Below are 24853 nucleotides of genomic sequence, written 5' to 3' on the forward strand. Positions count from 1 at the left end.
GGTTGAAACTCTACTCCAGTAGCAACCACAGTCCTGGTCAGGCTGAAGTCACAAGCAAACCCTACATTAACTTGTGGTCAACCGGATGGTAGCTTGGCACAGAGCAGTCAGGCTTAACTTGGAGGCAAATTGTAAAGTATTTATACAGCAATTTGCACAGTAATAAAGTAAAACACAACACAAGAAAAGTCACACCCCAATTTAGACAAATAGAGTAAAATGTAATAAATATTTAAGACCAAAACAACAAAAATTCAATCAGTAGAACATGAGATCTGCAATTTTAAAGATTTAAGTGAAAATAGCACTAAAAAGCACAAAGAGCCAGCTGTGGTTATATGGTCACGCTAGATCAGAACAAAGTCACAATTTCAGGTCGACCGCAAAGTAGTTCGGGCCAGCTAAAGTAACCCAGTTAGGCTAGCTGAAAAAAGTTGCTATATTCCAAGCTGCGGAGTGTTGCAAGATCCCTCTTCAAGGATGCATGGGGCAGCGATGGTTCAGAGGAGCTGCGATGCGAGGTCCTCTATTGTTGACTATGCTGTAGATGAGGGACTTGCGATGAGAAGGCCTGCATCAGGGGATGCGTTGTGCAGTTCCAATGTGGAGTTTTGTGAGTCAATGCTCCGTGCTGTGGTTCTGATGCAAAGTTTTGGGAGGCGTTGCATAATGCTGTGTCGGTTCTTCTGGTACCACAGCTGGACTGGCAGAGCACCTTCAGGCCCATTTCCTAGGGTACAGGACTGGAGTGACACCACTTGGAGGCCAGGATTCGCAGCTGACAGAGTTCTGGTGCTGGGTACAAGGTTGTTAGAGCCTGTTCTGTCTCTGAGACTCTGATCAGGAGGCCAGCCAACTAGCCCTTGGAGTCACTCTGGTGCTCCTCGGTTCAAGATGCAGGTCCAGTCCTTCTCACTATGGCAGAAGGCCGGCACAACAATGCAGCAGAGTGGCAGTTGTTTTTGCAGCAAAGCAGCACAGCAGCCCTCCTTCTGAGTCTTCCACAGGTCCAGATACGTACTGAAGGGTTGGGTCTGAGGGTCCATTATTTATACCTGGTGCGCACTTTGAAGTAGGAGAAGGTTTTGGAGGTATCCAGCCCCCGGACGTGCCAGGCATCCCCCTCCTCACTGCCCTGAGCTTGTCTTGGAGAATAAAAGACAAGTGACAAGCCCTCTGTGAGTGTGTTCAGGCAGAGCTTTTGTGATGTGCAAGTGGGGTAGGGGACAGCTTCTCACCCTCATCAAGTCAGAGATGGCCCATCCAGCCAACACCTATGGCCTTTGTTTCACTGTCTGGAAACAAAACATCAAGACCAACTGCCAGCTACACCTAGTCATGTGACCCAGTAATCAGACTGCAGGCACCAAATGGTTGAGGCAAGAAAATGCCAACCTTCTCAAAGTGGCATTTTCAAAATTGTAACTTAAAATCAGACTTTGCCATTAAAGAGGGCTTTAAATTACATTTAGACACCAGACACCTTACTGGACCTGTCTACCTGCACCCAATTGAAAGTTACCACATATTAAATGCCCTAACAAACCCAGAGGTTAACCTATGGAGGTAGGCATTGCAGTAGTGAAAAAAATGTGAAGAGTTTTTCACTACCAGGACATGAACAACTTAAAAGTACATGTCCTAAGCTTTAAATACACCGTGCCCTGCCCTCTGGGCTGTTCAGGGCCTATCCTAACGGTGACGTATTTGTATTAATAAGGGAAGCTTGGGCCTCGAAAGGGCAGTTGAAAACTTCACACACAGGCTGCAATAACATGCCTTAGATATGTAAAGAGCTACTCAAGTGGGTGGCACAATCACTGCTGCATGTTCACAAATAGCATTTAATTTGCAGGCAATGGGTACATGGGGTACCACTTTACTAGGGACTGAAACATAAATTAAATATGCTAATTGGGTACAAGCAAATTCCACCATGTTTAGGGGAGAGAGCACAAGCACTTTAGCACTAGTTAGCAGTGGTAACGTCCACTGAGCCCTAAGGTCAACAAAAACGAGATTGGCAAAAAAGAGGAGAGTTGAAGGCAAAAAGTGAGAGGGAAGACCACTCTAAGGTTGACTGGTCTAATATAGGGGCTTTGATTACACTGTTAACCCTGGTTAGGGAGCGTAGAATAACGGTGGAGCCTACAAATGATGGACAGTGTGATGGATCTGTGCGGATAGGTCCAAAGACAAATGCCTCCCACCCCACATTCAAGGCTACTTCCCCACCTGAGTTAGTTAATGGAAGGCAAAGTGTCCACAGAATATGAGGGTAGAAAACGGAATGCAAGTCTTGGGAGCTATAAAGTGACAAGGAACGTGTGTAGGTGAGCTAGGCTACCCCAATCAAGCAAGACCCTGGCCTAAGACGTGGCAACAAGAGCAGCTGAGAGAATACTTTCCCCCTAAAATGTTATGCTGAAAGATTTTAGACAGGAAGCGAATCAGACTGGCGTGCGATGGTGTAACGGGGACATTTAGAGAGTCATGCACCAACTACTGAAAGGCCTTCTGATAACAGATTGTCTGCTATAAAAATGCTATTTAACTCGAACAATGAAACACTGTCTTCTTTATGAGCAGGAATGAAAGGGCAAGCTCTACAGACTTCAAAAGTGTCCATAGAAAACAGGTCCCATGAGACTCGGTTCAGGTAGAAAGAGCAGATGCAAAGACAAAAGGAACACATGATGGGCCATTGTAAATGCTATACTGCAGCCATGTGAAATGCCTGGTTCATCTTTTCCTGGTCATAAGTCACTGAGGCTATTTTTGTAGTCCTCTGCAAGGAAAAGATAGTTTACTTTTTGCACATCAACCGCTTTGCTTCATCATTGTGTATTTTGGTGTTGGCAAGCGGGACACCCTGAAAAACCCCGAGCATACCCTACCTTTCTCTTATCAAATTTAAGGAATAACTGAAAGAGGAAGGCTACAGAATGTGCTCTAATTCAACATTCCCTATAAAATAATTTGAAAGAGTTCCCAACCTTGAACTTTTCTGTGGTCTTTGAGGTAAGCAGCCTGTAACCCTTCGTTATCACCATGCCGCTTCCCAGGCTCAAACATAAGATGGTTGCAAGTAGGGTCGGACTCGTATCTGAGGAAAGGCAACCCTCACTTATCACTATGAGAAGGAATAAACATCCTGCCCTCTCACCTGCACGTGGACAGCGAGGCTGAACTCACAGCCTCGTGGTCCCTAATGTTGATGATGAAAAGCCTTGGTACTATACAAAATCTACATTGACAGTACGGAAACAAGGGCTGGGACCCATGGAGGACACCCATGATGGCACAAGAGTATCTGTGTCAGGACCACCTGAAGCCAAATAACATCACACATCATCCAAATAATACCCACCAGCAACCAACCAAATAACACTGGCCACCAGCCAAAAATCATTAGGAATCTTCTCAAATAAATCAGCCAGCTAACATCGTGCACCAATCAGCTAACAAAGCACCAGTCAATAAACTTCATGTCCCAACCAACTAAAATTAGGTAGCAGTCTGATGATATCAGACAACGCACTAACAACGTTGACATATTGGAGTTGCGTTGTAAAAATGCTGATAGTGTGGAAGCTGAATTCAGCAGGATGTCGGCCATGGTTGGGTCACTTCGGTGACAAAAAATATCTTGTTATTTGACGACAACAATTCTCCCTTGACGCCTGATGTCCAGCTTTCTCGAGGTGGAGCAGTTGCTCCTTGGCATGTTTCTGGCGGTAGATGACCCCGCGCCAGTGTTGGTGAGGTTGATATCGGTGGGAGAGGTGTGGCGCCGCGGCCAGGGCGACTGACGCTGGAATCTGGGGATCAGGGTTCGATCCCCGGCTCCGGCGGCAGGTTAGCCCAGCACCATGCGACTCTGGGCAATAGCTTGCTTAATCTTCCCGACGGCCCCCCAGCGCCTAGAGACCCTAACGGGTGATTGTGCGCTATACAAATGTGGATTATTATTATTATTATTATTATTATCACAGTCTGATGTTTGTCTGTCTTCATGGACATACCAGTCACATATGCCTTGTGCTTTCATTTGTTGTGTCTAAGGAACCACCATAAATTGTGAGAGTGAGTACATTTGGGTGTGAGGGAAGCGGGTGTGTGAGCTATTGAGCGAATCATTGCTCATCATAAATTGAGCTTTTTTTGGGAAAGCTAGTGGTGGTTCCACCATTCGATTTGATGTAACCTGAGAGCCATGCTTTTCATTTGCTGTGCACCAATAAAGTGGGAATTACAGGGCTTGTCTAACATTCTCATTTGCTTTCCAGAGACCGAGACCACCACTTGAAAACGTATAAATCTGTGATCCCGGCAAGTAAACTTGTGGACTGGCTCATATCCCAGGTATGAAACTTAATACAGTTCCTTAGAGCTGAAAACGCAAATTCAGGAGTCAGCCTCTCTCTCTCTGTTCACGAATTCGTAAGCTATGCTTAGAATTGAAAAAGTACTTTTTCAGTGGCACGAGGTTCACACATGTGTATTAGGGTTACACCTTTTTCCAAGCACCTCAGTAGCTCTCACACAAACAATATACCTATACCCGAATCCATAAGTTCATGAATATTAGTTGCTAGGTTTGGCATTGGTAGAATAAAAGCTCTGAGAGGTCGCTTTAACCATAAAAAGAGCTGTCACTGGTAACTAGAAACACCAATAATGAACGACTGATGTCTTATTGACCTCTTCTCAAGGCATCAATAGTGGTTAATACCCTATGTAGAGGCTGCTGACTGCTAGTGCCTGGCCCACATTTATGTGCTTTGTTGATAGACGGTGCATATAAGGGGAAGAGCAATTATCAGAGGCTAATGCCTGGCCGCTTGAGGGCAATAAGGCTCTTAGCGCCCTTGCGCCTAAATTCAGACGGATATCCGTCCAAATTTAGCTGAATGCTGATTGTCTAATCTTGGGAACTCGTAAATGCGGCTAGTGAATTGTATTTAGTCTCTTTCATTTGGCCATTTCATCTTTCTATTTTCTTAACTCACTCTCACTTTCCTTACCAAAAAGTTTTTTTGCTTATAGCAGAACGTCTCTAAATAACACTGAGGTTTTGAGCTGAATTTCGACGTGGTCCAAAAAGGGAGGTGGTTTTATACCTTGGCTTTACTTTTGTGTTCCATTTGAATCATATTGCCAACCTAAATGCCCCGTATGGAAAATATAAATCCATAAAACAGACATATTTTCCTACGTTCTGATATTATCATTAAAATGTTTCTGAAGATCAGATGAGTCCTTATACACCAAGCCTTCTGCTTGAGTTTCTTGGTATGCTTTCGGCAAGTCTATCAGTCAAAAGGTTGAATCAAACTCTGTAAGCAGAATTCAAAAGAGTATTTTTTCACAAGTGCCTAATTTGAGGCGGTGGTTTCCGGTGCTCGGCACCAACACCTAATTGTCAGCACCTACTCCTATGACAATCTGCCACATTGTGGCACTGTTTGTCTAATTTAGAGATGAGCTCCACAACAGCGGTTTATTAATTCAGTATACATTAACATTACTAATATCTGCTGCTCAAGCCATTGTTATAGCACTGGGTGGCTTGGAAGAGTCTAAATTATCACTGGTGTAGGAGTGCGATGGTTAATATTTCTGTTGGTGCTGTCATTGGCTGCGCAGGCAGAGGCAATGGGTGGTGCAAGCTGCAGTGAACTCCTCAAGAGGGCCCAGACACTTTTTTTTTGTTTGTAACAAATTAAACACTTGTTTTCTCTGATAACATAGTATAAGATACAGGAATGGCTGAACAGCAAGCTGCAGATGTCACCCAATGCCATGAAACCATCTGTTTCAAAGTTTTAACTGAGGGCTGATTGACGAAAAATGTGTAAGACTGTTTTTTTTTACCTGAAGTTCCTCTGTGTTACATGAGCTGCACAAGGTTCAGTTCTGGGTGGTGCTATTAAAGTGCTTTTCATGTTTCACTTTCACCCCATGAATCTAATATGTACTCCTCTTACCTGGTGAAGCTCATAGTTGAGTAGCCGTCAGGCCAGATTTTTTTAAGTCATATAACAAAGTAGAACTGGGGAAGTAGTGGTTGGGTGCAAATCCCAGTCAAAACATAATGTTTGTCAATTTGCCAATAAAGCAAATATTTCAAAAAGAGCTACAAAACCGACCAAATGCTTGTTGCCAAAATGCATGCTACGTATTCCAGTGAAATTCCTTCCATAATGTTTGATTAAAAATATTTGTAACTCATTACATTTTTAATGGGCTCTGGGAGTGAAAAAGCTCAAAAAACGCTGCTCTAAAAAAATGTGTGCTGTGTGGGAACTGCCACGTTCTCCAACCAACACCGGGGCGTAGCTTCAGAGTGGGTGTTTGGGGTGCTACAACCCCCAATAAATGCAATTTCTAGTAAACAGTTGCGTACAGGTGCTTTCAGTCTGGAATGGTGAGGTGTCGGTCAGATTGAACCTGAAATATTTACGCACACAAACAAAAAAAACACATACACATTATCTCGTCTCTGTTTTGAAGGTCTCAAAAATGTTGGAATTTATCAAAATATTGTTCTTAAGTACCTCAAACAATCGACACTCCTCTTCCATTCCACTGCCCCTTAAACTCCCCTCATGCCCAGCTTTGCACATATTGTATTTTAACATGAGATGTCAGCGTGATTGGTGGAAAATCTGAAGCTCGCCCGCCCCAATCTTACTGGCTAAGCTACGCCCCTGACTATGACCTCAAATGAATGAGTGTTTGTGTGTCAGGACCAGGGACCGGAAAGCCAATAGCCCTTTGTTTCTAAAGAAACTAGAGCCCGTTTTAAGCTCTTTTGGGTGCAGTGTTTAAAAAAGAAAAAATTGCTATATGATTTCATATACAGAAAAGTTTACTTGGCCCATTTGAGTGCAGTGCAAAGAAAGGCATTAACATGTGTTACTTAATGTGATGAGCTAATTCGTTCCAGTTTTAAAGGGAGGGCTTCTGCCAAGAACAGCGGATTGGCTGCGCCTCAGCTCTTCGCCCTGGTAATCGACTGGATTTGAATTGTGCGAGGTCCAAGTTTGCCTCGGGGATCTGAAGTAGGGGCGAGCTGTGTCTTGCTCTACACTTGTACACAAAGCAGAGCTCAGGTCTGCCTGCTACTACTATGGACCTCTCCAAAGCGCTGGCCCAGAAGCTCCAAGTGGTTCAACACCCTGAGGCCAGATTCTTGCACAAAATACCCCGTCTCCAGCCAACTATCGGACTTTCACCGGTTCCCCATCGAAAAGCGATTTCATTTCAAGTCTGTCTCTTCTTAGGGGCTAGGGGCTTGTCACTGAAATCGCCTCCAAGCCTCTTTGAAGCGTGGCCACCCTCCACCAGCCTACGCAAAAAGTACACTCGGCCAGTGACCTTCTAATAGTGATTCCTAGGATAAAAAGACTGACAAGGTGGTCGTTCTTTCTGCAATTTTGCCTCTGTTCTCTGGAGTGTCTGCCAGAGGGCATCCACAGATCCCAAGCTGAAATCCAGTTAGGATACAACTTAAAACCTGCCAATTCACTATAGCTCCTCCTTGTAGTTTTCCTCTGTCTTCAGTGCCAGGATGCCTAGGTCTTGGACATGGTTGTCTATTTAGACCAGGAGCCTGATGTGTTTTGTGGCTTCTTTGATTCTGTTACTTTGTCCGGGTCAGTATCCATAGCATATCTGACCTTTCACCTACCTATTGACACCCAATACTGACCTCCTATCTGAAATAACCACAGCAAGACCATAACCAGGTTAAATAGTTTTGTGTGCGGTTTCCAGTCTTTAACTAGTCTCTCCTACAGGAGGACTCTACGATGTGACAGCCATTCTTCTGCCCAATGCTGCAGACCATGGCCAATACCAACAGGTGGACTGTCTAGCTATTTTTCTCCTTTTACTGTTGATCCCTATGGAATCTGCGGCATCTGTTAAGTTGCAAGCAATGCTCAACTAAAGTGTAAATACGTAAATGCACTATCTCTACAATGTACTTTAAAGAGACACAAGTTCAGACTTAAGTGGGATTTTACCCCATCATCCAGCTCCACAGAAAGTCATATCATTGTTTTCTACCAAAGCCATGGTTAAAAGAAGAAGCCAGGAAAGCGGACTTCATTCCCCATCATCCAAAATCACAAGAAAGGACATCATTGCATTTCCCAGCATCCATCTGAATACACTTACTGCTTTCTTCCTATGTCAGCCAACCCCTCATGGTGTTGCATCACCAGGGTATTCCAATCAGGCAATGCCCTTGTCAATGTCCCCCTTTCGATGGGCATCCATAAGTGCAATGGGCGGATCTAGATGAGGGCAATGCCTGTTTTTGCCTTTCAGGGCCAGGAAAGGCCTAAGGCCAGAACCCCAATTTCACTGACATCTACAAGGTTAGATATAATCACGTGCCTCACCCAGCACCCCACACTGTCAGTCCCTTCAATCACACACAGACCTAGACGACATAAATGTTCACATAGTATCTTCACAACACATAGGCCCAACCTCATACACATCACACTAAATACCACACACACCCCAGACTACACAACACACATTCCAACCAATGCTCATGAACGGTTGTTCTGCAGTACTCCATGCACCAGACATCACAGACCTCATCATCTATCACAAGCTTGATGCCTTCCTCGTCATAAAAACATGGCTCACCCTCACATCTATGTACATCCTTGACATCTTTCCCACAGGCTAAAACATCTGTCATGAGGACCACACATTTTAGAAGGGCGGCGGCCTTATTGTCATCCAAAAGTTCCCCTGGTGCCGCTTCCTAGTCAAGAAAGTGACTCCACGCCATATAGCGCCTAACATGCCACTTCCTTCAGTTCAGACCACCACCTTCCATATCATATAGAGGCCTTTTAGGCAGAACAACGACATCAATGATGAATTCTTGGATGTCCTCACTGCCTCATCCATCTGGCACACCTTCACTGCCCTCTTGTGTGACTTCATTCTCCGAGACATCACAACCTTCAAATGTATGAGACGCCCTCCTTAACCTTATCAACATACTCTCTAGTACTGCACTTCACCAACAAACACATTACAAAGGCAATATCTACAATATTGTCATCAACATCAGTAACAAATTAATGCACACCGCCTATAGCCCTGGACTGGACCCACCACCCCGCCATCTTTCTCCCTGCTCAGCATCCTACCAACAAACCGAGATCAACCCAAAAGAGTAGACCAGACCTTCAGATCCTTCAAAACATTTTCATCTACAACCTACCACTTGAACTCCTTACTCTCCCTACATAGAGGCCAGATTCTGCAGTTAGTATAACATGGGACAAGAGGGAGAGGAGCAGAGAGGCCAGGCTCTGCAGTTATTGGACGAGCGGAAGCCTAGAGGGTGGACTGTGTGGTCAGTCCAAGGAGAGACGAGGGGAAAGGAGCAGAGAGACCTACCTCTACCGTCTGTGTAGTGGGAGATGAGCCCAGACGTCAGGCTCTCTCTGCTGTCACTGTGTAGGTAGGTGAATGCGAACGGAGAACAGCCATGACAACGCGGGGATTACCCCGCACTGCCATTACAACGCGGGATTACAACGAAAGTCGTTACAACTACTTTCGCTGGAGGGCGCTGTTGGATAGGGAATAGTTTAATTTTCTATCCAACACCTTCCCTACTGTCAACGTGGGCTGGAGTTGGAATAGAAAATTAAACTATTCCACTATCCAGCGCCCTCCAGCGAAAGTCCTTGTAATGACTTTCGTTGTAATCCCCGCATTGTAATGGCATGCGGGGTAAAAGCCCGCGTTGTAATGACATACAACCAATGCAAACAGAGCTTGGAGGCTGGCCTTTGCAGTCAGTGTAACATTGAGAGGCCTGGATTCCTTGTAATCGAAAGGAGATCAGAAGCCAAGCTCTGCAATGACTGCAAAGGGAGAGTATCCGGTAAATTAGGCTTTGTAGTAAGTTTTAAAGGGGGTAAGGCCTTTATGTACATGCTCTGAAGTCAGTGTAAAACCTGGGGAACTCAGAGGCCACACCACAGCTGGTGTAAGGAGCAGGGAATTGTCCACGTATCGAGCCATAAGATAGTTGCAAGAGGCCATTGTATGGTGACCATTCATTGTTGATACAACTAGAGAAATGCAAAACTTTGCAACGCTGGTTTTGCTAAACTTCATGAAGTCGTTTTCGGTTTTGAAGTTCGCCAATTGTAGGAAGTTGATGAAGGTTTACAAGTATGTAGCAGCTGAAATGTCCTGCAAAAAGATATCCACAAAACAATGTAATTTTTTTTGCCTTCAAACACATTTTTGCAACGGTGGAAAATTTCGTGAATTTGCAAAGTGTCACCTCCATAAAAATAAGCACATGAAAAATGAATTTCGCAACAAAAAAAATATAAAACAAAACTCAATCATAGTTTAAAAAAAAAAAAATTGGGAATAAAGTTACTCTATGCTTTACAGGAAATAGAAAGGGACAATCGGATCAAATTAGTCCAAAACATAAAAGCAGACAAAAAAGAAACAATACAAATGAAAGACAACACACTGGCCAGATACTTTTTTTTTTTTTGGCAGACTACATGGCCGCGATATTTAATATGTTTTCGCTCTTTATAATTGTCCTTTGAAGAATGCACGCTTCCTGTCGGCTTTGTTACTCTAGGCCCTCAACCATTCATCCCAGCAGCCATTAAGAAAAGTTCTATATTTGGTTACCTCAATGAGTCTAAGTGTAATCCAGGCGTTTCCAGAAGCACGTGCCTTTGTCCAGTCCTGTGGGAGCGGAGGGCCTATATATAGCATTGAATGACTCTGTGCTAAGAGTGGTCTTTAAACATGCATTTGCTTCTATTGTTTCCATATTGAGGTTAAGCTATGACGGTGTCTTCTCATTACCAGGGAGATTGCCAGACTCGAGAGGAAGCTGTCGCGTTGGGCGTTGGACTCTGCAATAACGGCTTCATGCACCATGGTAATTCACCCTTATTTCTTATTGTAATAGGCTGGGTACCATAAGTCCATTACATACTAAGTAAATAAATGGAACATGCACATAATGTCCCTGTTATTGCGCAGAAACGTATACTAAGAAACGGGAAACACGTTAAAGGCATGCGTGGTAAAGGCATATGCGTGGTAAAGACTTGCGTGGTAAAGGTAATGCATGGCAAACGCATATGCGTGGTAAATACTTGTGTGGTAAAGGTAATGCATGGTAAAGGCATATGCATTTTAAAGACTTGCATGGTAAAGGTAATGCGTGGTTAAGGCATATGCGTTGTAAAGCTTGTGTGGTGAAGGCATGTGTTTTGTTCGTCGTACACCCCTAACAAGCAAATTTAAGGCCTGTGTTAAGGGTTGGCAGACCGGTTACTTGGTCACAAACATGATGGATATCCAGCCACCTTATTAGAAAGGCAATTTGTCCTAAGGCACTTGTAATATGGTGGACTGGATACACGTTTGTGGTGGAGTAATTGTCCACCAGACCCTAAAGCCCGATCCCGGTGGGCCTGGTCATTTTTTTTTTTAGGACGAGGGCCCCAGTTTAAGCTAACACAGTATTACAATCTGGGTGCAAACCATGGGCTGTTCCTCTCCATTTAGGAACAGGAAAAAGCTGCTTCAAATTGTGTGGACACATTGCGTAAGATATAATTATATGTACCTGGGAATGGGTATGCAAACTTTAATCCGGTGCAAATTGAGCAGTTTCTAATTTTGCACACCCTGGTCTATAGCAAATGAGCGTTGCGTGTAATTTGCACGCAGATTTTGTCTCAGTCATGATTGGGCCTTTAGTAGGATGGACTCTACACAGTTGGTCCTGTCAAGTCTGAGACACCCCATAGTAAGTAGGTCAGGATACCTGCTCCCTTCCTTGACTGTGTAAATATTTCAAAAAAAGAAAAAGCATGCGTCAAAACACATGTTTTTTTCCTATTGACAGCAGCCTGAAATTCCAATACGGAAACCTTTCAAGGCTAATAATTCTGTATTGCAGTGTGTGAATGATTAAGTGAATGCTAACTAATTGGAACACCCTGCCCCAGGCTTTATTACCTACAAAGCCTATTCTACGTATTAGCCTTACACCCCTATTGGCTGCCTTTCAGTGACGTTGCCAAGAACGATGATAAAGGACTATACCCTAATAATGGATACGGCCACTAGGGGGGTTTGGGGGGGTTCTCCCCCCATGAAAATTTTGAAAAATGACAGACCAAAATGGTGAATTTTACAGCACATTTTTCATTACATATGCAACCGAAAAATGCTAGACTTGTTATATGTATGGGAAACACTTGGGATACCCTTGACAAATTCACTATTGCTACATATAGAAAACCCAGCGCAGTGACCATATGAATAGATCATGAACATATGAAATACCACAAAAGACCGGCACATTTGCTCATCGTTGCGTGAAAAACTTTGAAATCCACAATTGTCTCAACCTTATACAAACATATTTTGACTTGAACTTATGTAGGTTGTCTATTTACTTATAAATAGCTCAGGAATAGGTAGGGTTGCAGTGCACACAGTTCCTGACATTCTCCGGAAGTGATCAGCACATGTAACCTGTGGGCAGGGTAAAAGCCAAAAGGATAAACTCCATGACAAAGGTGGAGAAGAACACTGGAAGCTTGGCAGCTAGTAGGGACAACTCCGAGCTGTTGCAGGGAAGAAACTACAAAACAGGGAACGACATAATGCAGTTTGTACAATGGCACCCAACCACAGGCATAAGCTCCATTTTAAATTCATTCACAGGATCTATGTTACCACGCAACAATTAGCTCAATTTGACCCTTCCAAATCGTCCAACTGCCCCAAATGCAGGACGCAGGATGCAGTTTGGATATGCCCGCATGTCCTGTCATACTGGATAGAGGTCTTCTGACTGATAGCGAACATTATAGGCGCCCCTCTCATCCCCTCTCCCCGGCTCGGCCTCCTAGGTCTGGTCATTCACATTAAACTCTGTTATCGAAGATTTGAAGCACTTGCCTTACTGTTAGCAAAAAGAGAAATAGCAGTCCATTGGGGAGCCCAGTCCAGACCTACAATAGCGGTGTGGATGCACAGCATGGCCTACTGTAGTCTACAAGCAGAAATGTATGCGATGCTCCAGCCCCCAACATCAAGACCTAAGGATATGCCAGGGATAGCTCAAATGACACATACAAAGCCAACAGTATGAGAAGGATGGGCCACTATTATGCCAGGGTTAGCAAGAATGTCACCAGGGATGCCCCAGGATGCTATAAATAGGCCAGTGGTATGCCGGAGAGCAAAAATGGGCACCCACCTTATTTCAAGGATAAGCCTCTCTAATGCCACAGAATCCTACAATATAAATAAGAATGTGCTTGAAATACCATGGTGGGCAATTACTATGCTACAGATAGCCAGAATGCCAGATTGATGGGCTACGAGTATGCCAGCAATAGCCAAAAGTGTTACAGAAATTATCCCCATAATTTCAAGAATGTGACTCTAGAATGCCAGGCAGCCAGAATATCATTGGAATGCCTACTATATATCCTAGATGGGCCCCTATTGTGCTTGCAGACAGAATGTTGTCAACAAAGTGCAATATGTCAACAAGAGCACATCCACTGCTTCAAGCCCTTTATAATCCACCCCAACCCATTCCTTGGGAAACACACACTCAGATAGCAGATACTTCACACGAGCACAGGCTCGCATAACACAGATCACCATTCACCAGCAACCATAGTCTTACACACCCACCCTCAGAAGACAGCCACCATAAAACTCCCTGCTTGGACACACCACACACTTCATCCCACCTATAAGCTCATACAGGGCTCCTATCCGGTACTATAGGTGGCCTCATCAAACCAGTGATTCACCAGGCCAGGGCAGGGGCCTTCTCACAGCTGTATCAGTAGTCTGGATATAGCTGGTCTTAATCCATCCAGGCTCCATCCTCATACTCGCTCCTTAAATGTAGGTAGCCAATTTTATTAAAGGGGTCAGCGACCAAGTAGCCTCTTCTATACGGCATGCTACACTGCCTGGAGAAGAATGCACAGCCTTTTAGCTAAAGATTGTGTTTGTATGATAGACGCAATGCTAAAATATGCCCCTAACATATAGAATACCTGTCTTACTTGGTTCCTGAGCTCCCCTTTTATGCTGGGAACATGCTCGCCACCAGTGCCCAGTCCACAGAAATTAAAACATGCAAACTCACAATATGGCACTTGTTTTCATTACAGCACCGCAAAGCAGAGCAGCAGCTCCATATGTGCATGTTGGTGGGGTGCTGCCCAAGCACCCCTCTGCACCATCCGTCACTGGTACACACCGTTTGCTTTCTGTGATTGGATCAACAGAACAATGACAGGTGATTTAGAGTTCAGTATCATTAAGAAAGGATAGCAAGGCTACAAATTGCTCAGCGGTTTGGTTTCTCGAACATGAGTGAGTCCAAAGTTGTTCACGCCATCTTTGAGTGGTTATACATCAGCTGGAGACACGGCCAACCCAGATCGCATTGTAGGTCATGTGAGGGAAAAGGTACAGAAGGTTACTCGGGTAGACAGGAAGGTTGTTTTTTTTAAATTCCATTCAATAGGGATTTGGGATAAATAGTTTAAAATTGAGGAAAGAGACCATGCTAGTGATGCAGTTAGTTAGCAAGTATTCAAAATAGCTGTAACACATGCCTTGTATTTCCTTGCAAAGGATTGAGGCAAAATAAATAACGGCTATCGCCGCTATCCCGTCACCTCTGCCCTTTCCCCATTTTAAGGTCACTGTTAACCAGGAGATTAGTGTCAGGAAGGGATGCTTCGATAAGCTAGGGCTCGAAGAATGCTAGAACGTCAGGAGAAATGGAAATGTCTGTAATACATTTTAAAACTACTTTATATGTAAACAAACACAGCATTGGTCATTCATAGTATTCAGGCCTGATAGTATTCCGAAATAGTATAGAACCACAATCCCCGTGATTGCTCGATGATTGACATGTAGGACAGTGTGTCAAGTAATAGTCAGGAGGCCATTTTAGTACTGGATGAAAATTGTAGGTGCACTAAGTAGTTTGCTTGGCGAATTGTTGTCAATTCAGCAAACTAAGGGAATGAACAGACGGCCCAGCAGAGGCAGAGGGACGCCATAATCGCCATTAGTCACTCCGGCATGAGCAAAGTGGGGAGTACCTGTAACCTCAACGGTGCCGCCACGAAGGAGAGTTGCCTGTGACGTCATCTGGGGGCACCACCAGGGACCGCAGCATATTGCAGGGCAAAGGTTTGACCTATTTTCCCTCCACTGCGCATCGGTAGCCATTTTACCGTATATGCCCCCAGTCTCGGGCCGGGAGGTTTTTAAGTTCAGTCCTGTCAAGTGTCACGCATCGGGCGTGACACTAGCGCATTTTAGTGTGGTACTCCGCATTACCGCACTGAAATGCATTGTCACGCATATGCAGGTAAACTGTTAAGTGTGGGAGCACGCTGTCCGTGGGCACTCGCTGTTCCTGCTGCCAGCACGGGGCTCCCAGCAGAGTTAAGGCTGGCTGGCGCTCACTCTCTGTCACTGGAAACCCTATCCTGCCCTCCCTCTCCCCTGGGACTCACAGGAGTCAAGACAGCCCATGCCTATGGACAGCTATCAGCAGGCTGTACGGGCGGCAAATCCCTGAATTTCCGCTGCCAGTGGTGGCTCACGGCCTGCAGCAGCCTGCGCTGCAAATCGGAGACTTATTAAATGAACTCTGCTCCGGTGACCGATTTGTGAATTTAGATCCCCACACAGATAAGGAACCTTCCACGTGACGTGTGACAGTGTTCTTTTGTCAAACAGATGAATGCGATCCATAAGACAGTGCGTGCCCGCAGCCCCTTGTTGATCCGGCGCCCTGTCTGTTGTTTTTCCGGAAAGGCCTCCTGCCCTTATTGGCCTGAGACAGACGGAGACGGGAAACTAGCAGGCAGCTTTGATTTTCCTTGCCAATACAGTCGCTGCCTGCCAGAGTGGCACGTTTTAGTCCACAGCACCCCCGACCCACATGTGCAGTCTGGTATTCAGGAGATCATGGGGCCAGTCACATTCAAGGCAGTTTCGCAGGACAAGGGAGTCTGACTGCTGTAAACAAAAAATCGAAGTTTTTACAGGTACGTTAATGGTTGGTGCACAGGTGCTGGGCAAACGCAAGCTACCAGTGCTATATGTAGCAGTGTCCTGTGTGTGTTAGCACCACCGTAGCATTATAAGAGGAAGATAACGGACAGTGAGTGGTATGGGTGGCCCCAGTTCTGGAACAGCAGGTGGCGCTCATGTGTGGACCGAGGTGCAGTGCTGAGACTTCTGGTTAATGTAATCCCTGCAGCTGTGTTTGTAACATCATTGACACAGAATTGAACCCTGGTTGATGCATTGTAGATTAGTGACATATATTTGAAGTGCTACTAAGTCCTGGCCTCTTGCAGCACTATAAATATTCATGTCATTATTTTTAACTTGTATAACACAAGCTGAAAGAAAAGCTGTAATAACAATGTACACTTATATCCAGGGACTATTTAGTGTATGGCATGGCAGGGGCATAACTACACTCCCTCTACCCTCGGAGTGCGACTGGGCCCCTGGCTCCCAGTATTGAAAGTGGCGCCTTAGCAGATATATGCATTTACGATCGTGTCTGCTGTTAAATGTTCAGCACTTTCTCTAGTCAGAGAGTTCTAAAACAGAAATGAAAACAAAGTTAGTTTAATTCTCTTTCAGTTTGACCAGTCTCAGAGAATCCCGATTTAGGGTACAATCTCTTAGTTGCACTTGCTATGCTATGTGTTTTGTTTTTTAGGCTATTGCGCGCTCATGAATGATCAAATCAATGCCATCTTCAGAGCAGCATCAGTGCCTGCCTGCCTTTTGCTACTGAAACTGCAGGCACACAGTCTGCTAGTGCCCTTCCATTTCTGGTGCTTTGTAGTAGTTTTAACATATTTTAAGAGGTTCTCCTTACTCAAATGAGTGCAATTACTAATATTTATATGTAGTTTCCCTCATGTTCACTGCGTGATTTTGCTCGCGAGAAATCATAATTTCCATGAAATTATGAAAATGTCACACACAGCAATCTGAAACCTTGGCAGCTATGTAAGTTAACCAGGCAGGTATTATAACTTATCAGGGCCCAGGGTACTGGTACATAGTCACGTGACGTTGCGGTCGCGCTGCTTGCTTACAGAGGGGGGGGGGGGTGTGTGGAAAAACGGACTCACCTCACAGCGGGGGCGTCGGGCTAGGCGGCGCTAGCAGCTGCCTACAATTATTATGTGCCCGCTCTTTGTCCGTCCGTGGCTCTGTGCGCACTTCTGCCTCCTCGCTCTCGTCAGTCACGAGTTACTTACTTGCAATGCGCATGCGGATGCGGAGGAGTTACACCCCCCCCTGGAGGCGCGCAGACGCGGTGACGGGGCATAATTCTGCGCACTGCGCGCACAGGCACCTCCTCCTCTGCTGTTAGGTTGCACTCAGACCTGGTTGCACTTGCACATAACATTCAGCAATGTGCACCGGTCAATCAGACTTGCTGGCGGCGCCACTGCTATTCTACTGATTGATGTCCCATCATTGTCCCTAAACTAAGTGAGTGACGCACGCTGTTATGGCTGGGGGCCGATTTTCAGTCCGACCGTCACAGGCTGTGACGGTCGGACTGAAAATCGGCCCCCTTTTCGAAAACCGGCCCCCCACCCCCTCCAGCCGACTGGGGGATTGCCCGGTGGGCAGACTCACCAGTCCGGGCCTGGTTGATTAGGTGGGAAAATTATGAAGATTTGGTTTTAAAATAACAGCACAGATTAAGTTAACTTACATTTTACATTTCTGCATCCATAGGTGCTTCTTTCTAGTCAGGCACCCACCTTTCCCACCTTTAATCTTCTGTCGTTTTGTAGCTGAAACTCTAATTCAAAAGTGAACATTTTCAATGGACCTTATTTCTGCTTCTAAGCACTGCAAGCTTAAAATTCAGGAAATGTGGAAGGTGAATAAATGAATTAAGTTTGACCATCTCAGTCGGCAATGATACCTTTTTTAACATAGTGCTTCATAACACACTTCTCACACTTATAGGCGCTGTAAATGATATATGCCTATGGGCCAGATGTATGAAGCTCAAATGGGTTCGCAAACGCCAAAATTCGCGTTTGCGAAGTCATTTGAGCAAAATGGTTGTATGTAGCAAATTTCAGTGCAAAATAAGGAAGCGCAAATTTGCGATTCCTTATTTTGCGATTGCATTTAAGGAATCGCAAAATGTGCGATTCCTTAAATGCAATGTATGAAGCAAAAAAAATGTGCTAATTGTCCCTAAGGAATCGCAAATTACCACCAACTTCAAGTTGGTGGTAATTTGCGAATTTCTTGAAAAATGCCAATTTTTGCATTTTTCAAAGTGTCATGTGATGCACATACATGCCCTTAGGGCATGTATGTGCACCACATGTGCACCCATGCTTATTTCAGGGGTGCAACAGGGTGTCCTTTGGACACCCCTCCACCCTTGAAATTATTCTCAATTTGCGATTAGCAAATTGCGAATCGCAAATTGAGAATAATTTCACATTCATTCCTATGGGCCTCCTGGCCCATAGAAATGAATGGGAAATTATTCCTTAATTGCGATTAGCAATTTGCTAATCGCAATTAAGTAATTTTAAGAAATCGCTAAAAAATAGTGAATTTCTACATACATACCATTTAGCAATTTTCAAATAGCGATTCCTTAAAAATCGCTATTTGAGAATCGCAAAAGTGTATCTTGATACATCTGACCCTATATTACCTAATTTACAGTGCTCCATTTACCGACCTGGCAAGGCTGATCTCAAAGTAAAAACCTTCATCTCAAGATATGGGTCAGTTCTGAGCATTCAACTCACTGAGCCATGCTGCTGAAGGCAGCGACTAAAACTCACATCTCAGGGAAGCCTTCCTTCGTGCCACACCCTTCAATAATAGTGTAGAATTTACCAGCCTTCATTTCACTCTCTTGGCTTTGGTTGTTTTCTTTCGGTCTGTTTGTTCCACCCTCTCATTTTTTTCCTTCTTATTTTAGCTAGTGGTTTTCTGCTGTGGTTTCCAGACTTACCACATGCTTTTAAGTGACGCTGCGTGCTGTAATTTACCAGTTACATTTTGCCTTTAGCACATGGACAGATTTCAATAACAGGCATTTCTGCTTTAAAACTGGTGTTTTTTGGTCAGAATGTCTGTCCTAAACCTCCTGCCCTTTCTTCAGCGCTGCATGTGTCTAAGTAGAGCTTCCTGTCTTTTTGGCAGAGTCACTGCTGAAGTCTGGGCCGCTTTTGAGCAGTGCTTAATTTATACAACAATGAGCGCCGGTGCCCAAAGCTCTGCTCAGAAGCCCAAGGCCGCTGCTATTAAATGTCCACGCCCGGAATACCCAGGCTGTGCAGTGTTGAATTCACCTCAGGCCTCTATAATCCACTACCCGACACTTCATGTCCCTTTATCCAGGGTTGGATTGGGATCAAAAATAGTCCCGGGCACACCGAAAAAAAGTGGCCCATATTTGCATATTGTCTTTCCGCAAAACACTGCTTCAGCGTAGTTTTATGAAACGAAAGGGGGTGGGGGGCATGTTTTATTACCTTCACTTAGATTAAAAAAAAAAACGCACAGATTAGTTCACAATGCTGAGCCCCACTTGAATGCAAGTGAGACCACTTCTGGTCAGGCCCCCTGCCCCCGCTCAATCAGCATACATTAATGGGCCAGCCCAGAGAGCGCAAGGGAGTGATACCTCCGCCCATCTGCCTCTAGAAAGGCCACTCAGGCACCCACTGGGCCGCTGACAGCATCCTAACAGTACAGACAGCCCCCAGCCTGCCCAAAAAAGCAGCCCACAGCTACAACTCGGCTACCGGCCCTTCGGCCATTTACAGAGTGCCTGTGTTTCCAATCCAACCCTGCCTTTGTCTCACTCTTGCAGGTTCCCACTTCCTTCCTTTGTGACAGTTTTTCCGTCTTTCTCTTCCTTCTTCTTTCCCATTTGCACATTTTCCCTCTCTTGCTCGCGCCAGTATCTAATGAGAAAAAATAGTAGGTGCCACCAGTGCTTTAAATGAGCCGGTATTGAGTACTAAGGATCAACAAAGGGCCTTGACTTTACTCAGTAAGGCTGAATCAATATAGAATGAACCAAAACAGATGCCAGTACTGAAACTCATTTGTAAATTATTCCGTCAACGGTACCAATGCTGATTTGTCAAAGGTGCCTTGAAAAATTAATTTCTCTAGAGTTTTTTATTTGCAAGCTTTTGCTTATTTTTCAATAGATATATGCAAATACAAATAGACAATACATCACATAGATATCAAACAAGCAAAATTGAATTAAATTCATCATCCCTAGCACAACTTCTCATAAAAGACACCACACGCATACCGACTTCTCTTACATCCAGTCATTCATTCCTGAAACATAACCAGCTCAACACACACACAAGATTTACCAGTGGGCCACTAATCACCAATGGCTTGAACCACATAAGAGCAATACACGTGTAGCCTCCTAAACAGAGTGATCTATCAACAGTTAAGTGAAAAACAATCTCCAGAAGAAAATTCGCGTAACTATATCAGTGCAAAAAACATTTTGGACAGCAACTTAATTGGACATAAATGATTTTGGCTACACATAGCATAAGGTCGATGCGTTTCGAACCCTATTGGTTAGCAGGGTTCTCCTTAGGACCAACACAATCTTGCTCCAAAGCGAGATAGGCTGTTCTAGTCCTTGTCTATCCTAAGAAGACTGAGTACCGGCACTTTTTATTTTGAGAGAGAGAGAGAGTACCTGCACTTCTCAAGAGTGACATGATATTTTTAATTGGAGAGTACCGGCACTTCTCAGAAACAAGCAGGTACTCTGTTACAGAGTACCTTCACTTCTATTTTTCCATTTCAAGTACTGGGGACCGCCCCCCAAAAATGAGAGCCAGTTGGCTCCACTAGCTCACATTAAGCACTGATTTTGTCTCCGCATTTGTGCACAAAGTTATACAGAAACATCTAAATTATTATAGCATTTTTTGCAATTCCTTTAGATTGTAAATTTCAGTACCATCAAGAGTTTTCTGCCTTACTATGAGCATATGTATATTTTGTAATTATGTCAAAGGATGCACTATGTTGATATCTATACAGGATTCAAGTGTAATAAAAAAACTTTCCCTGTTGTCTTATGTCTAGTGGAGTGTGCTGCAGTTAGTTTTGACTCAATTTTCTCAGAGGAAGTGTAGTGTTTTTCCGTTTTCATTCCCATTACGTGTGCTCAGTCTTGCCCTGTTGTGGCATCTCTGGCTGGGTGTTGGTCTTTAAAAGAAATTTTATATTACGCTAAGGCAGTTGAAAAGCACCTGATATTGATATTCAATGAGAGAAACTGAGGTGTAATAGATAAGTGACATTCAAAAGTAGCCTGGGAGTATTTTTAATTGCGCTGGTGTTGCCAGCCTCAGTTACCAACCTCAGTTATTCAAACACCATATACTCACCTGGGCCCATTAAACACACACACTTTTACATAGGCTAGTAAATACAGCTGGGGGTCAATTTCTTGTTATAAATGCCTTTTATAAGATTAGTTACTTGACTCTCTTAACTAATCTTACATTGATCAAAAAGTTCTTCCTCGGGTCAATGGACATATTAGGTGGAACTGGTTGATGGTGAAATGACATAGAATTATATTTCTTTTTATTTATAATAACCACAGACTTGGGAAACGTTTTAAAGGGTTTATCTAGTTAAATTGATGTGAGACAAAACAAATCACAATACGTACTCCATTTTCTCCAAGAAGGAAGAATCAATTATTCCATTAATCAGTCACCTAAATTAGAACGAATTTTCATATTGACAGTACTCAGAAAAGAGAGGATAGAGAGAGCAGTACAATTACATACTACACAGAGTTATATTTACCTAGAATGGTGTGGAAACCAACAACTTGGCCAAAGAACTAAAGGGTCCCCTCAGATAGAATCCGCAGACAAAGACTTCAGGACAGGTTTGAGGACAGGATTCTGGACAGGATAGGTGACCTCTTCTTCATTCGAGGCCTGCGTCGCACCCCTCTCTGACACTATTTTCCTCCTCCATTCTTCCGCGATCTTCTTCTAATCAATTACCTCCTCCATTCTTCCGTGATCTTCTTCTAATTATTTAGCTCAAATTCTAAGTCTGAAAATCGATTCTTCTTCAGCATTCGCTCCGCTCTCGGACAGCATCCTGTTCTCTCAGCATCACTTCGTGTGTCATGGCTAACTAAACTACCTCAATTATACCTTTCATTGCTCATGTACCACCCATTAATGTTTCAACTTTATGAAACTCCTCATTTTGATTGGACAGGCAAGGGGGAAGATCATCACACCATGCTAAGTTTTAATAATTTTCTTTGGTTCTTTGTTTAATGTTCCTGCCCCTTAATTCTCATTCCCAAGCTTTATTTCCCACCCGCATTTTCACCTTTATCAATAAAATGAATACATATCAATATGCAGGATGTCAAGCAGTTTCCCAGGTCATGTAGCAATGATGGCCTTGGACTGGTTTCAAAAGCACAACATCATGGCTTCTGGCTTGTTATCACTGCACCTGCGTGAAAGTCACGTGTGACATGTACTTCTGTTTCACTCAGAGGCCCAAATACGAACTAATAGAGAGGTCAGAAAGAAACATATTAATTTCAAAATAAAATTATTTCACTGTATACCACGTATCTCTACTGTAATCCTATTTGCTTATAAAAGCTCTCCCAGCATTAGCACTTAGTAAATAGCTCGTTTTAGTTTCAGCAAAGCAGATGCTTAGCATGTGAGCTTTTCAAGCGGCCATTTTTAGAGCGACTGCGCAGGTGCAGAAAGTTCCCTCCAAGCGAAAGAGCGTCATTCTACATCGATGCAGTTGCGTATGCGCAATACAATTTCCCGCGTTTAGCAGCCATTTTAAGTTCCACTCTGGTTACTTGTTAGTAAAACACATTGGCAAGCTTCGTCTTGCTAAAATATGGAATGTGGTGCATATTAGTTTACACAAATACATTATTAATACAGCGTTACAGGTTATATGAGAGGATTGCATCCGAGCAAGTCTCTTTTATACAAGTCCTTGCTCCATCAGTGTAATCAGAGTAATTTCAGTAAGTACGCATTACTCTTGTGTGGCAGAATTACCAAAGTTATGCAGTTACGCCAGCTTGAGAAATTAAGAGTAATTTGGGGCCGAAACCCTACTGCAGGGCACAGGCAATTCAAACTAAGAAAGAGCGAGCAGCTGCTGGGTACTTCTGTTGCGTTGGAAGGGTGCACTTTGTACTAAGACAATAGCACTAAATGCTGATTTATGCCTCTCACTTAATTGTGCATAATGCAGAGTAATTTTGCAGTGATTGCGCTAGAGAGAATTACTTCAATTGCACCCACTGCTAGTCAAAATCCTCAGTAAACTTTGTGTATCTGCTCAAAGTCTGAAATCTCTCCTTACTAACCAGTGAGGGTAGTTATCTAAGCACCTGATTGACAAAGAGTCCGATGAAATATGTATGGGCATTTGGAGCTATTTTCTGACATTTATTTAGAATTGATAAATAATTGAAAAAAATGTCTTAAAAGTTTCTCAGTAACACATTTTAGCGAGTGTTTCATCATGTGGAATTATATAGCAACGTATCGAATTTGGGATGTGCAAATGCCACACAAATGTTAATTTGTACATTACATTTGTATGTTGTTTATCCATGGAGGAACATATTTTTCCCAATGGGGAAATGTTCATGTAAGAATCCGGTTCAGAAGGCCATGGGGCAAGCAGGAGTTACTGGGTCCAACCGAGTTGATTAAGGCCTGTTTCTCCTGATCCCCGGGGCACACCCTACTATAGGTCTTGCGAAACTGGGTCAAACACCTCCTTCTGATTCTGTTAGTGGTGTGGCACAAGCAAGGCATACACAAACACCTCCATAAACACCATCTGGAATTAGGGACCAGAAATGAAGAAGAAGCAAACAGCACAAATTATATATTCACTCCATTTTATGGCCACAGTGTGGGATACAAGTTCATTTTCAGGAAGTGAGTACTCTCCATTCAAATCTTTCCAGAAAAAGTTCCAGCTGCAATCTCCTCATCCCACTTATTAACCCAGGAGATGCGGTAACAGGGTAACAGGTTTGGTACACACAATGGTACCACTGGTAAGGGTACCGGTTGACAACTTTCTCCTTCAGAGAGGACTCACAAGGGTGATACCCACGGTAATTCAACAAGCAGTTTCTGGTCTGGCTCCCATTGGGAAACCGTGCATCGTAGGGGGCTGTTTTGTAGTTTTCCAACTTCTTCAGGATTTCCTCTGCCATTGCCTTGCTATCTTTCACTACTGGTTTAAAATAGTTTGCGTTTCGGAGGGGGACCCTGCTGCATTCGTTACAGTCTTATGACCAACAAAACCAAGATGTAATCACTTAGAGTCAAATAGGGTTGCAGTTGGGTACAGTTCTCAGCCTTCCTTCTCCAGTTGTGCGTAACCTGGCAGTGGTGCAGTGTGGTCTTGTCTCGGATCGGCAAAGTCGAGCTGCACGTGCTCACACACGCATCTCCTGACAGGTGCCGTAACTCTCTCCTGACCCACGCCCACCACTGTTCTGACGATCGGAGTAGCTCCCAGGGGCGTAACACAGGCCCCCATAGCCCACGTGGTGCGGGGGGGGGCCCTAACTCCAAGGGGCCCCCTTGGCACTGAACTCTGGCCGGGAGAGCTCCTGATTTAGCCCGGAGGGGGC

At 44.1% G+C, this 24853-nt stretch overlaps 1 protein-coding gene across 1 annotated transcript in view; it reads left to right on the plus strand.

Moving 5' to 3' along the window:
- The window catches only part of PREX1 (phosphatidylinositol-3,4,5-trisphosphate dependent Rac exchange factor 1), a 774514-nt gene that overhangs the window by 554490 nt on the left and 195171 nt on the right, over nucleotides 1-24853 (plus strand). The window contains exons 15-16 of the mRNA XM_078651860.1: nucleotides 4290-4365; nucleotides 10894-10966. Coding sequence (XP_078507986.1) covers nucleotides 4290-4365; nucleotides 10894-10966 — 149 coding nt within the window. The remainder of the gene's footprint in view (nucleotides 1-4289; nucleotides 4366-10893; nucleotides 10967-24853) is intronic.

The sequence above is a fragment of the Lissotriton helveticus genome, chromosome 7 (assembly GCF_964261635.1).
Source record: "Lissotriton helveticus chromosome 7, aLisHel1.1, whole genome shotgun sequence".
NCBI lineage: Eukaryota > Metazoa > Chordata > Amphibia > Caudata > Salamandridae > Lissotriton > Lissotriton helveticus.